Raw genomic sequence first — 16,035 nt, 5'->3', positions numbered from 1 at the left:
TTTAGCAACTGAACAGATGACTCAGGTAAATCAGGTTCTCCCAAGGATACTGGTTTTGGTTCCAAATTTTTTAAGAAAAGCTATGGGTAACACAATGCCTAAGCTCAGTTATTGCGTAACTATGTCATGATTTGTTAATGTCAAGGATATCCTGGTGTGTGTGTCTGTGTGTGTGTGTGTGTGTGTGTGTTACAGGTGTGTCTGTACAAGCCACAAAGATTGTAGGACAGCATTCCACTACTCAGACTTTTCCACTGTGTGTGTGCAACCGTCTCATCATTTGAATAGAGGGAGGGACATAGTCCCACATGTTTCAGACACACATGCATCACACACTGTTTGGTTTATGCAAATCAGCTTCTATGAATAGACTTGAAAGGTTCCCCCGAAAAAGTGTACACTGAGCTATGAATAGATTTTCACATGTTTTGATGGGGAGAGTGATTATTAAAAATAGAAGTAAGGATGGAAACGTCACAGTTTTAATAGAACGGTGAGAAAAGGTGCCAACACCTGAACTACAGTAGGCTACGTGATGGCCAGTGTGGTGTCTGACTTTGTTGACTTACTATTAATAGCATATGCTGTACCTCTTGGCTGGCAGTGACATTTTATTTTAGTCTTTTTGTTCTTTCATCCTCTCTGTCTTTATAACTAGCTGGGGCTTTACTCTGCTATGTTCAGAGCAGGATAAGCAAAAGAAGGCCTAAGCCAATTGAGTAACAGAAAGGAAGACAGACGTCATGGCACGAACAGGCCGTTTAAACAATACCTTTCTGTTATCAGCTAAACTACCCTTGTAGTTCGAAACAGAAAAGAGCTGACATTTGCAAGTCAGGATGCAAAAACACACAATGACTGATTATAAACTAACTCAAGACCTTTACAAAAAATGTCTTCTTGCAGTGTTTTTTTGATACTGATAGTAGCTCAAACCTGGCCACCCTTCTTTTTTTACTGTGTGAATTCAGTTGACTGTATTTGAACTGATGAGTCATTGCGAAAGACTTAAAGGGACAGTTCACCCCCAACTCAAAAATAGACTACATTTTTCTTGTCTTATCTATTGTGCCATTTATTAGATTGTTTTATAATGAATTGCAGTGTGTTGGAAATTTCGGCCGTAAAGATGTCTGTTGAAACTATGCCAGAAAGGAAATTATTTCTGGAGACATTGCTGTTGAGTTTTACAATTTTATTGTATTCAAAACAAGGCATCTCAAAGACTGATACCTCCAACAGTCGGCAGCTCACACCAAAACAGTCTAGATTTATAAGGACAGGAAGAGGAAAAAAACGTGTTTCTAAGTTTGGGGTGTACTGTCTCTGCTCCACATCTCCAAATTAAAAGCCTAAATCCTAAAACACACTGGAAAAGTCAATATTTAGTGCAGATATGATCATATTCAGGAGAGGATTATGTGCCAAAGCTTGTTTGTTCAACAACACTAAAGGTGACACGAGGAGGGCATTATAGCTTTGTGTTATTAAATATATAAATGTGTATTTCTCTGCAATACAGCTGGAAACTATCAAACAAGTATGACAAATGCTTATCTCCTTTGCAGCATGTGATCAAAGATAAATGTTAAGTTTAAGCGTGGGTCGGACCTTTTTTTTGTGTAAACAACACGTAAAACAAATTCCAAAACCATTTCCTTGCAACACCTTCATAGTTAGTGCTTTCTTATCACATCTGCCTCACTGTTATCATATTTTCCTCAGTGCTTTATCAAGCTTGTGCAAACATGGACGGTGCTATTCCACTCAAGGCAAAATACCTTCACTGCCCATGAGAGCAGTGAAGGTCATGCAGTGTGTGGGTGCCTCAGACCAGATCCCATCTTTCCCATGCAGGTACAATTTCAGCCAATAGAGGTCAGCAACACTCTACTTTTTACAACACTTCATCATAATGTAATGTAAAGGTGACTTGGGAGGTCCTTCTAACTGAACCCCTGCAGCCATGCATGTCCTTTAATATGTGATTAGCGCTGGTGACCCTTAATTTAAAAAGTCATTACAGCTAATTAACATTAAACACCGCAGCCTGCCTACTTTCATATAATTACCTCTATTCACAACACTCATACCCTTTTAAAGACTCACTGGGCTATTTGCTCTCCTATTAGCAACCTTAGGCCTAATGCACTGACTGAGGCTATTCCTCTTCACATGGAAGTGTCATCAGTAACAGGATTGGTCCAGCAGCAGAAAGCACAAGGTAGTCTCATAAGCATCTGCAGTTGATTTTCTTTTATGTTTATTGGTGTGAATGCTGGAAGCATTCAGCACCTTTGTTCTTCTATTTCTTCTTTGTTCTTCTATTTCAATAATTCTTTATCTAATATTTTTATTATTATTCTGTAGCCTTTTTTGGCACTCAACTCCTTCCGCCTTATCAGGCAGACAGACAGGCAGGAAGAGAGGCAGGCAGACAGACAGACACACACACACACACACACACACACACAGAAACGTGTCTTAGATATTTAAAAAAAAAAAAACCCATCTCTACTTTCTCACCTTTTAGCAAATATTCCACATCTTTAAACATTATTGTCAAACTTTTTAATCACATTTATACTTAATTATCCCATTACCATTATTCCAACTATTTCTACCCATTTAAACTTCTATTTTTTTTTACTTTTCAATGATATTCATACTAACAAGACCCATTCTCACTTATCCAACTATTACTGCTTCAGCTTCGTCCAACTAGTGTAGTCTTTTTTTCAAAAAACATAAAATATTTCACATCTTTTTACATATTCTGCTTTATGCAACTTTTCAATGCCAATCATAATAATTCCACCCATTTCCACTTTCTCAGGTATTCATACGACTTCAACTTCTTCTGTCACATTCAAGCTGTTTTGCAGTATAGCACGTCAGCATTCATTGCATTCTCCTACTTTATTTACTATTATTATCACTTTTTTATCTACCGGTAAAATCTTGTCCCAAGATTTGCCAATATTGCGTCCACATTATAATATTGAGCAGTTGCTTGTCCTACACCAGCATTTCAGGCACAGACTGCAGTAAATCACAGTTACAAATGTGAGTCATGTTAATCTGAATATCATTCAGCAGCATGTGTGAACACAGCGGTTCACATAAGGAAACCTGCACTGGCCTGATAGTTGCTGCATGAATTACTGGTGCATCAGTTTCAAAACCTACAAAGTTATGTAATGTGGTAAAAGAGGGAAAGACTGGCAGGATTCAGTCTTTGGCCCGCAGTAGAACACGTGGTTCCAGACGGAGCCCAAATCACAAGAACAGCAGCGGAAGACAGAAAGCATGAAACAGGATCATGTATAATACCTGCCACTCCTGCCAGCTTATTAGATAAATCTTTTCAGACGTGCAAATGGTATTATGCTTGCTGGGGGCTGGTTCAAACTCTACCTGAAGTAGGTGAGCAAGAAGAAAAAGTACTTTAACAGTTTCAACATTTACACATTTGTAGTTGATGTGAGTTAACCTCTGTGAGTTCACTTGAACCTTTTAGTTGTCAACCATTAAAGTCCAGTTTACAACTCTTGCAATGTATAGGTTTGTATGATATCTTACGGAAACTCATGGCTATTCTATTTACTTCTAGGTCTTTATACTGCACCACCTCATTTCCTGTTAAACTCCATAATTTATACGACCACTAGAGGACGCCACCTAATGACAAACGTCAATATGGGTTGAAACAAGCTGCGCCTCCTGGTTCACAATTAAGTTGGTTATTTGCTAATTAAGGACCCGTTTACACGAGGACGCTCGCGGGTAAAAACGACAAAATATTTTATCGGAAGTGCCTTTCGTTTAGACGGTGACGGCGTTTTCGGGGCTTAAAAACGCAAAAATCTGAAACCACCTTCCAAAGTGGAAAAGTTAAATACTGAAACTTTCACTGTCATTTAAGTTTTTAGAAACAAGTTCAGTTTCTGTATTTTTCCACGTGTCAAAAGATTTTGAGAGTTGTTTGACCACTGTACATGCAATGTCATCATCCAACCTGGCATCTGATAAGCTGATTCACTTTGTCCACCATCACAGAGCACCTGACAACAAATAAAGAATAGAGAGATGCACAATTTGAAGACAGGTCAGGCAGGTGATTGCAGAAAAACTTGGAATCCGGTTCCGACTGCAAAACAAATGATGTAAGAAAGATTAAACAGTAGATTGTGCTCAAGCAGCTAAACAATAACGTCTTGCTCATGTCATTCATTTGGACAAGCGCTATCCAAATTCAGTATCCAGCAGGCTTTGACTTGAATGCAACCTGTGACTGCTACCGTGATTTAGTCAATCATAAGCCTCATTTTTAACGTCAGTTGAAGCAGTAAGGGGAAAAATGCACATTTTCACAACAAATAGAATAATTAAAATGCATCAAACTCAGTGTGTTTGCACACGATGCTGTCGTTTTCAGCCCATCACTGTTGTTAACAAACTCTCAGTTGCACCACAAAATAACTGATGGGATATGAACCAACAGTTACAGAGGAAACATTAATAATACATAGTGGTTATATTAGCCAGCTGCTAAGAGCTACATTAAATCAAACACTGCCAGCTATCTCTGTATAACTTAATGCAAAATGGGATTTAAAAAAAAAAAAGTGTAATTCACCATTAATCATTGCAATCATGCATCCACTGCAGACACTAATAGCCTTGTGAAACTGCTGATGCACACAGAGGTCAATTATGTTTCCCCAAAAAAACAAACATTATAATTATAGACTGGCTGAGTAATTATTGTTTTACTTGACACATAAGTTTTCAAGGGTGAGCAAAGCAACACACATTTAACACATCCAGTATTCTATTATATTCCGTGTGGTTTCCTCTTCTCAAATTTTAAAAATAACAAACTCTTCTCTGGTACTCATTATTATGATGACTCAGTGATGAAATATGTCACTCAAATATGAACAGAAGAGTGAGCATCTGCTCCGTCTGCTCAGTGTTTGAGGAAATCCAAAGGTTTCTCAGTGAGTTCATAAAATTCAAAAATCAAAAGCCAACTTACGATATATATAAGGAAATCAGCCAGTCATTTTAATATGAATATCTCGCCAATGAGAGAAGTAATTTCATATACATAGCATCTTCAAAAACAACAGTGGTGGAATGTAACTAAATACATTTACTCAAGTACTGTACTTAAGTACAATTTCGATATAGCTGTACTTTACTTATATTTCCATTTTATGTTATTTTATACTTCTACTCCATTACATTTTAGAGGTAAATATTGTACTTTTACTCCACTACGTTTAGCTGACAGCTTTTCAGGTTAAGATTTAACATTAAAAAACAGGTTTTAATAAATTAAACCTCATAACAGCATATAAAGTAGTTTAAATGATCCCTACCTTGATAACAGTAAAATGCTGCTTACATAAATGCATCTATAATAATAATACAATAATACTTTTGGAATAAATATAACAGTCTGAGTGGGGTCATTCTGCAAAATCATGATACAGTACATTTAGTATATTTTAATGCTGATACTTTTGTACTTTTACTAAAGTTAGTACTAAATATAGAACTGTTACTTGCAGTGGAGTAATTCTGCAATGGAGTATTAGTACTTTTACGGAAGGGATCTGAATACTTCTTCCACCACTGAAAAACAGAGATAACAAAATGCTTTGACAAACAAAGTAATGCTGTAGCAAGATACCCAGAAGGCTAAAGACCAAATGAAAGCAGGATAGATTTAAGGTAAGGTAATGGTCATTTAATGTGATTAAAACAAGAGGACAAAAATCCATGATGAAGAGAAAGAGAGAAGACAGAGAGAGAAATACAAAACGTGTCATGGCAGCAATATGACAGGGGAAGAGAATCAGCGGACACTGACGACTTTATTTTTTACAGGATGTGGTGACAGAGAAGTAAAGAATTTTTTTTTTGTAGAATTTAATTTTATGAATTTCTGTGGGTCATCATATTAGGTACCAGTAAGGACATAAGAACAAAAAGAAATGAATAAATAAAACAAATATCAGTTTCATAATTTCATCAATATCAGTTTCATAGTATTTCATCAAAATCCAAGTTACTTCAGAATTTATCTGTCTTATAATGTTCAATGCTTCCCTCAATACTAATAATTGGTTGTACCGACCCTCCTTTACCAACCCCACACACACACACACACACCCATTAACCCACCCACCCGCACCGGATAGAGCTGACAACACCTAGTGCACAAGACTTCTCTATTTCAGTGCTGCATGCACTAAGCTACACATATAGATACACATACATACACATGCATACACATACACAAACGTATATGCACGTACATAAAATTTAAATAAATAAATAAAAAAATAAAAAATAAAAAATGGGTTCTGACGACATGCTCGAGAGGGCATTATAAATTTGGCTCCATTGACTATCAAATTGTTTCTTTTTATTTTTGTCTTCTGACAGAGAAGTAAAGAACAAACTACTGAGAAACTGGGCCTTCAGACTAAACAGATGGAGAAAGGCAGTGCTGTCATTGTCTTTGAAGAGAAGTTCAGAGACTTTGTGCCCACCTGCTTTTCCGCTGTGGCCCACTTGCTTCCTGCCCCACACACACACACACACACACTCACACACACACACACACACACACACACACACACACACACACTCACACACGCAAACCTGTGTGTACCCTCTGCTTCAGTGCCCCTGACAGGATGAAATGTTTCCATCACTCAGGCAGAAGAGCTCAAGCTTGCAGGTATGTTGTAGGTAACACAGCCTATGCACCAGGCTATGACATTTTTCAAGATGTAAGGTCAGAAAAAACATTCAGCCCAATAGTTCATGTGAAGTTCATAAAGTTAAGATTAAATAAAAAATGTTTCATTGGGCAGCGCGTTCACACTCGCTCTTCAAAACATCCGGCACTGTCTTGCTGAAAATGGACACAGGAAGTGATGTAAGTGCATCAGCTGAGTGAGCTGAGAAGAAGAAAAGGGTATGAACGTTGAACACCAGCATGGCTGAGCAGACAAAGAACAGAACCACCTACAGAAAATGCAACTTGACAAACAAAAGAACAATATCCAAAGAAAGAAAAAAAACAAAAGTAGCGCCCACGCTGTTTGTTTGAGAAGTGAGGCTGCAAAGTGCCAACAGAAACACAAAAGCAATGACCAATTAACACTAGTGTACTTAGAAATGAAACAAGTTATTCAAAAATATATGTGATGGGTTCTTCTGTTCCTATTGAGATATATACATGTCCTGATGTGTAGGAACTCAGGGGAAATCATCACACACAAGAAGTAAAGATCGTATTTTGGCCCTGCAGCTGAAAGCCAGTTCCACTTCCTCTCCCCTCTTCCTCTTCTATTCTTCCACCAGCCTTCCTCTCTTCCTCCTGCAGCCGCTCTTCCCATAGCTGAGTCAAGAGACCAGCTGACTGGGGATTTCCTGGACAGGTCATGCTATTCAAACCACAGTGCGTCCATGTTTTCCTGCTGTTTGTCCAGTTCTATGTAATTCTGCTCATGTTCCTCTTCATTTCTCGTGAAATGAAGGGGTTCTTTAGTCCCTAAAAGGATTGTACTGTTGGATAATCTCATGAAGACTAAATAAAAAAACTCAACTCAGCATTCTGAACAGCTACAGAGAGCCGCAACATTTCTCATGGCATATTTTGACAGGGGAAAAGGGCGAATGCTCTCTCATTCCGTGACAGCTTGCGGCCTCGATGTGCACTTTGGAAAATTCAGACCTCATAAATAACAGCTGACGTTCGTATGTTGTATTTTACACCAACAGGAGAATAACTACCATTGGATGGTATCATATTTTATGGTGCACCCATTTGTGCAATATTCTGCACTTTTCAGAGCAAGCCTCAGTGATTTTTTAGGCTAACATCTGAGTCCGCTGGGTTTCAGGACTGAATATGAGTCTGTTCTGAGCCGTGGTTGTAATTGCATTCGTTCATTCACTGTGATGTTTTTTTGCAGTTGAAATGGTTTGATGTGTGTTTGTGAAAAGAAAAAGATAACTGAGCCATTTTTCAACTTGTTTCATATGACTCTCAACAATCTCTGCTGACATCACGGACACACCAATCATAGTGGATGATTTGGAGGATTTGTAGAGACAAATGGAGGATTTTTGTGTTAATAATAACTGGGATAATGTACAGCGAACAGGTCATTATTGCAAAAATAATCCCCGGGGTTTATTTTGAAATAATGACCCGTTTGCTTTACATTCATCCCTCTCATTACACAGCTTCTTATTAAAAAATCAAGTTGATAAAAATATTGATTTAATAATGATTTTATTGCTTCTGCTTCAAGAATTGCGTCCATAGCAATGGTCTGATGCTATGAAGAATGCTGTAATTGACCAGCAGTGCATCTTTAATGTGTTTTTTTTTCTGACATTCTGTTCTACATTTGTTCTTTAAACCACTGGGTCAGGAGTGGATTAACTCACCGGAAGAATAATTTTAGAAGCAAAAACAAGTCTTTCAAAACTTTCTGTTTTGGTTAAATGTTGGAGGTGAAGTGAGGAAAAATAGAGTCGCATTTATGCTTCTGTTACACCCACAGTCTGTCAGTGTGATTTTCTCTGATCCTAAGTGTGTCCCTCCTGCAGTTTTGAAATGAAAAGCTCTTCCCTGGCAAACCTTATTCACTGTCCACTATTTCCAACTTTACTCCAGGGCACTGTTCGTAACAGTGAATTCAACAGTGTGAATGAATGAGGTTGGGACATATGGTCTGTCCACTGTTAGCCACCTTCTGCTGCTGTCGGGACCCTCTCTGAAAGTGGAAAAACCGACAATATAATGTTAAACTCAAAGCTGGATATATGCTCCATCCACTTTCTTTAACTTGCAAAGGTTCATCCAGCTGCCCACATACTCTTTTTGACATGTTGGTGTCTGTGACAATGAAAGTCGTGACTGATAGATGCTTCTTCTTGAATCTTCTTGAAATCTTGAATTGAGCTGACGCCACAATTAAATTGTAATGTAACAGGTGGAGGGCCTGTGTTCTGAAAAAAAAAAGCAGCAAAAGTGCCGTTTTGGATGATCCTATACGGAAGATAAAACATGATAAAGTGCCCTCTAGGGTGCACTTATAAGAAGAAAACATAAAGAAGTCCACTTTAGGGTAAGCTTTCAGTGGAGAAAATGTGAAGCAGTGTCCCCTGGGGTGCCCTCAAATGGAGGAAACATGATCCAGTGCTCTATAGGGTGACCTTTCAGTACATAAAATGTGACGCAGTGCCCTCTTTGGTGCCCTTAAATGGAGAAAACATAATAAAGTGCTCACCAGGGTGCCCTTCACGTGGAGAAAATGTGATGCAGAACCCTGCGGGGTGCCCTCAAATGGAGAAAACATGCTTAAGTGCCCTATGGGGTGACCTTTCAGTGGAGAAAACATGATACCCTATAAGATGCCCCATAAATGTATAGAACATTTAGAACAGGCCCTCTAAAACCCCTTTCATAGGGCGGTCCTGCAAATGTCCCGCTATATTGCCGGAAAGATCTGAGCCGGCTTTTTGCCTTAGGGCGTTCATAGTCATCCTGCGAAGGTGTGATTTTCGAAGGAGACAATAGTCGGAGGAGATCCGTTTGTTTACAACAAGCACCTGACACCCAGTGCACAGTTAGCGATGCCGGTTTGTTTACGATCAGCGGCGGACAACACATGTACAGTTAGCATGCCGGTTTGTTTACAATAAGCAGCAGCCGCAGTGAACAGTGATTCGATGACTGTCAGACCAAGTGGGAGGTGTGTGTTAGACGTCAAATATCCCGCTTCGCCCCGATGGCCTGTTCATAGTGGTCAACTCTTCCTACAGTCCCACCAATTTTCCACCTCTGCGACTACCTCTGGAGGCGGAAAATTGTTGGGATCATTTAATCCCGGCATCCCGATTCGGGCACGTTCATAGTGGAGGCGAGACATTACAGAGCCGTAAATGTCCCGGTATGAAACGGCACTATGAAAGGGGCTTATGGGTGGCCTTCTAGTAAAGAATACATGTTGAAGAGCCATTGGATTTAGCAACTTCCTGGAAAAGCACTGAATCTCCCACAGTTAAACATTGTTTTAACAGTCTTTCCAATGTTCTAGCCATGGAGAAGTTAACCTGCCACCAAGGGAAAAATACAGAGCTTTTTTAAGCTATGGGGACAATTTATTGATTATCTTGAAAGTCACCGATCAAGATGTTGAACACTTGAAAAGGACAATGAAGTGTATAAAGAAAATGTAATATTCAACACAGCAGCTACATAGGAAATACAGGGTTGTAATTTTTTTTGATTATTATTATTATTATTATTATTATTTTTGTATCTATTGTTTTTTTGTTTTACTTTGTTTTGTTCTTTGTTTTAGTGGTAATTTGCCTTGTCTGTTAGATTTTTTTTTATCTAAGAATGTGGGCATGTAAACCCTCATTAATGTATGTGTCATGTTAATTCTAAAAACCCAATAAATATAATTAAAAAAAAAAAAAAAAAGAGCCATTGGATTGGTCTCTACATGGTAGAAAAACCTTTGCATGCCAGTGCCCCGCCACATGCAGCTGGTTCCCTTTTTTTCTTTTTGCCCCTCCCGCCCCACAGACAGCCTGAGTCCACCACTGGAGATAAGGTAATGGAAAGAGGAGATGCCAGTTTAACAAACAAAATCAAGCCCTTGTTATGGCTGCTGGCCGATGAACAATGGATTGAAACTGAAACAGGAATCTGTAATTGAACTTCACATACTCGTAAATAATTCCAAAATGTTTCCATTTTTGGTTGAATCATTCCTTTACAGTTCACCTGCTCCTGACCTTTGATATAAAAGTTTATTTAAAGCAAGTATACAATGAACAGTATGAGCTGACTTTTGACCTGAAAGGTGTGAAACAAAAAGCGAACACTGTCAGAAGTGGAACAATAAACCACACACGCATACAGGCAACTGATTGAAGAATAACACACACACACACACACACACACACACAATCCACAGAAGCCACACCAACTGTGTGAGACAAATATATACACAGGAAGTGCCTCCCACTCCCTTGCCCCTACTTGCTGTCTCTCTCTCTCTCTCTCTCTCTCTCTCTCTCTCTCTCTCTCTCTCTCTCTCTCTGAGCGTTACTCATGATAGTGTGTTGCTGAGCAGCAGCCAGTCGTGTTTTTCCCCTCACCGAGCTCACTCTCTCATCCTCTGCTCCGACTCTCTCGCGCGCTCTTTGGCTCAGCGGACAGACGAGACTCCTCTCCTCTCTTACTCGTCTTCTTCTTTCTCTCTCTTCTTTATTGCCTCCTCTTCCTTTATCAGTTTTTTAACATTTCTCCCCCCCTGTGCCAGGGGCATTAGTGGGGGTCCCAGAGAGTGTGTGTGTGAGTGTGTGTGTGTTGGGAGGTTTCGGCATGGAAGCAGTGGCACTGTACACGTTTCGTGCCACAGAGGGTGATGAACTCAGTTTCAACAAGGGAGACTTACTCAAGGTAAGAGTTGCTGATTTTTCTTACTTGCTTCTATCTATCTATCTATCTATCTATCTATCTATCTGTCTATCTGTCTGTCTGTCTGTCTGCCTGTCTATCTATCTATAAATGTACAGCACATGTCTCTCACACATACTTCCAAAGTAGTGGACCAACAGATCAACCACCTCTCTCTTTCTTTCTTTTTCTCTCTCTGCCTCCGCTGTGATAATTACAACAATTATAACTTTAGCGTCTCCAGATCTTGACACTGTATCCAGGTGCTGCTGTTGCTGACTAAAGAAAGAGCAGTATGAGAAACCAGCCAATAGATGGCCTTGAACTTGTATCGAACATTGTAGCTGAGAAAGGACTTGGCAGCTAAAAACACTGTACAGTGTAAATAACAATGTGTTATTTAAACTTCCACTTCCACAACATAGTTTGACATTTTGGGAAATACTTTTGTAAATGAGTAGATTGATACCACTATCGTGTCTGTACGCTGATGTACCCAGCGAGCTTAGCTTAGCATAAAAACAGCTAAACTGGCTTCATTCAAAGATAACAAAACCCACCAAACATTCCCTCTGAAGCCCACAAATTCATACGTTATATCACATTTGTTAAAAGTCGGAAATACAAGTTTTATAAATGACTTGATGTGCTATGTTACGTGTTTTTTTGGCCGCCAGTTACTTCCTGGAGGTTCTGGTCTGCGGTCTCTAGTCTTTACGCTATGCTAAGCTAACTGGCTGCTGGCTGTAGCTTCATATTTTGCCAGCAGACATGACAAAATGAAAAAAAGAAAAGAAAAACAAGAATGGCACACAGGCAGCAAAGACTAAGTCTAATGGTGCATTCATGTGCTCCTTGGATGGTCCCATTTCCCGAGTTGAGAAGTAGTTCTTCTGACTTTGGTGCGTTCATGAGCTTTACGTTTTAATGCGGAAGCAACATGGACACCATAAAGAAGCTGTCTTGTACTTAATTGTTCTAAACAACAAGTTAATCCCTGCTTCCAGTTTTTGCTTGATAACAAAGCAAAGTAAACCGATCAATTGAGCCATGAAATATGACTGTGACCCTTATTTTTCCGATTATTCTGGCTCTACATGAATGCAGTACAAATGCCCCATCTCTCTAAAATGAATGAGTGTATCCACCCCATGATTCTGACTTGGTGTAAAATTTAACAGGTACTCCTTGGTCCATGCTGCACCCTTCCACCAAGTTTCATGAAAAACAGCTGAGTAGCTTTTCCTTAATCCTGCTGAAAAAAAGAGACAAACCACACCAAAAACATAGCCTAATTTTTGCTAGATGCTGAAAAACAAACATCTTCTGAATGCTACAGCTGTTGTATTTTTCTGATGGATACCAGGCGAAATGCAGTGCTGAGATAGCTCCCGCACAGCTGGAAATTGCTGTAGTAGAAAATTGTCCCTCTAAGACATCAGCAGTAAACCTCAGAATTAAACTGCAAGAGCTTCTCTCTAGACTTACACTATAGCACCAGCTGTTCCACGGTCATACCGTACACGGATAAATTCATGGCAGAAGACACACTGGGATCAATTTCTCCACAGGATTTAGCTTCAGAGTGCAATGCTGCTGCAGGACGAGTTTCAGGGGCAGCTTGAACTTTTTCATGACTGGGAAAACCCCCATGCTTTTATTTATTATGATATTGCTCTGGTCACTTCCTTGTTAATGGGCATTCTGGGAAATGACTCAAGGTAGAAATAAATGAGGCAGGTGGAGGGAAAGAAAAGGAAGAAAAAAACATGACATGTATTTAAGTACGTCTAAGAGGATAATAATGCCTGAGGCTGGAATTTACCTTTTATTGTATGCAGTAGACTGGTATATTATTCATCCCAGACACACTCTGTTCCAATATTAGACGACACATGAATAAAGCAGCTTCTCATTTCTGCTGCCTGCAAAGTCATTGTTTTGGAACTGAGTGTCAATGTATGATGCAGCCAAAATGGGGTGACATTTAGTTCTGCTGCTGTCAGTGCATTCTTACTGTAAATAAATGAGAATTTATGTGCAGATATTAGTCTTTTTGTCCTATTAACCTACCTGTAAGTCAATTAGTTGTTGACCTTGGTCAGTGAACTGCTACACAACACTGTACTTATCTTAATTGCGAGGTGAACAGCATCAAAGTGAACTGAAGGAGGATGCTTTATGGCCACAGCACAGATTTGCTATGACTAAACTGGGACTAACACTTAAAACACTGTTCAGCTTATGCGGCACAATTTCTTTCTTCCTGCTGTCTAGTCACAGCCAACCAGCTCTGGTTCAAACTTGGGTCAAACAGTTCTTTTAAATAATTTGTTCATTCCTGCTTGCGGCACCAGATTACCGGAGCTTTACAAAATCACAACAACTCATATATTGTCATGCAAAATGCTCATAATTTAAAATAATTCTAATCTGACTGTGACATGTTGTCCTTACCGCTGTTTTCCATGTATCATTCTATTTGGATATTTTGTTCCTGTCCTGTTGTGCACTGACTATGTGGAAGCAGATCAATCAGACCGGCTTGTAGACTTGTGATGAAATGATAAAAATAGCTTCATAGTTACATCTTTATTTTTAAGTAGATGCTATGACATTCTGTTTAAAGCTGGAAGACAGTGCAGCCAACTCTAACACAAGGGACACAAAAATAGAGCACCAAACACACGTTTGTTTTGTTCTCTAAACCCCAACACATGAATGTGACACTTTTGGATTTAAATTGGATTTGGACTGTGTGACAGACTCCTCTGTTATTGGCAGGAGTTAAAATCACAGAGTAGCCAGGTGGTACGCTTAAGAAAAGTGCTACTTTTCCATTTGTTCCCTATGTGGTGTGACATAAAAAGACCCAGGCTGTGGTGGAAAAGTAAAAAAAGAAAAAAGTCCCATTTCTTTTCTTGACCACTTTTCCTTTACCTTGATGGAAAATGTCATGAGGTCAAGAAAGATGTGAAAGACGAAATACAGGAAGTGCTAAGAAAATCGTACTGCAATTACAAAATTATACCAGATGTTATTGACGTGGGTCGGACATGGTGAAGCTATAGGCTGCAATATTCCTAAGATTGACTACTTAAAGTGCATCTTAGATACTTTGACCTGTTTGTTCTTACAGTATTGTATCACGCAGGCAATATAAACTCAATGTATTCTCAGGAACGGGTTTGTATGACGGGCTGCTGTCTAATCACATGAACTTGTGAAACTAAATTACTTAATTGGGTTTAGGCACCAAAACTCCTTGGTTAATGTTAGGAAAAAAGAACAGGGTCAGGCTACATCTGTACATTACCTACGATGGACCACAAACACTGGTCTCCTGGGTAACAGCAGAGGGCTGGTTTGATCAACCACCACCCCTCTCGCCCGCTCTATAGGAGACCGATATGGCTTTCACACCAGGTGGTTAAACCCTGGACAGAATTTGATGGGGTTCATTAGAATAGCCTGATAAATGCGGACAACCTAGTGAAAAATACAACTTCATTACAAAGGTTAGAACTAAAATAAAAGGGTAAATATAAACAGAATATAAGCTATGAGTTGTCTCATTCTTGTCAACATTAATCCAAATAAGTTTATGCAAGATAGGAATTTAATGTTGTTTACAACATCATCATTTGTTTGTTTTTCGTGAGCAGTCAAATGGTGCGCCACTTTAAAAGCTGCTGCTTCAAAGAATTGATATTGGGACAGCAGTATCTCCCTTTTCTTTCATCAAGCCTGGTCCAGTGTGTCCTATGCTAAAGGAGATAAGAAAAGAACCACTGGAGCACCTTTCCTTAGCATTTAGATGATACGACCAGCTCCTATCATGGCTACCACTTAGCTACTTCCAGGTCATGAATGAATGAATGAATTTTATTTTAGGACAGACAGTACAGAGCCATTAAACATTGCAACATGAGACATGAGAAGATGGTTGTACAAACAGGCTTAGCAGAATTGCTATATTTCACCCGGCTGTCCGTGAAGAGACCTGGGTAGGCAAGATGTTTTAGTAAGATTAAAATGTCTTGTCATATTATTAAAATAGCAAATTTAAAATGCTTTTTTGATATTAAAAAAACAGCGTTCAGTGGTTGGTTGTTTAAAATTGTTATGTTATAAAATAGCAGATTTAGCTTTTTGATATTACAAAAACAGCGTTGTTTTAAAATGTTTTTGTGTATTTGTCCCATTTTTCAGTGACTTTATGTGTTGGAGGAGTTCATTCCATTCTTTTCATCCTAAACAAAAAAAGTAGTATCACCTGGCCTGTTGCAGCTTCATTAAGGGTTCAGATATTTCCAGTCTCATGCAAATGTTCATGCCGGAAATGTTTTATTTTCTCTTGATGCATTTTGGGCTGATGATATGATTGCTATTTTAAGGGTTTATTATGTAATTGTTAAAACCATTAGTACGGTCTGGAAGGAGTTGAGTCAGTCAGAGCTGAATCAGGGGGTGGTCATGGATAAACATCCTATACATACACGCAGAAGAAAGAAAGACAATTT

General features: G+C 39.0%; 1 protein-coding gene across 1 annotated transcript in view; it reads left to right on the top strand.

Moving 5' to 3' along the window:
• The first annotated feature begins 11,137 nt into the window (after positions 1-11,137).
• grapa (GRB2 related adaptor protein a) overlaps positions 11,138-16,035 on the top strand; it is a 52,681-nt gene continuing 47,783 nt past the window's right edge. The window contains exon 1 of the mRNA XM_059347491.1: positions 11,138-11,515. Within this exon, the coding sequence (XP_059203474.1) occupies positions 11,438-11,515 (78 nt within the window). The 5' untranslated portion in view covers positions 11,138-11,437. The remainder of the gene's footprint in view (positions 11,516-16,035) is intronic.

This window comes from Centropristis striata, chromosome 13, assembly GCF_030273125.1.
Source record: "Centropristis striata isolate RG_2023a ecotype Rhode Island chromosome 13, C.striata_1.0, whole genome shotgun sequence".
NCBI classification, from domain to species: Eukaryota; Metazoa; Chordata; class Actinopteri; order Perciformes; family Serranidae; genus Centropristis; species Centropristis striata.
Note: the sequence above shows the minus strand (reverse complement) of the source record. Positions and strands in the feature narration are given on the sequence as shown.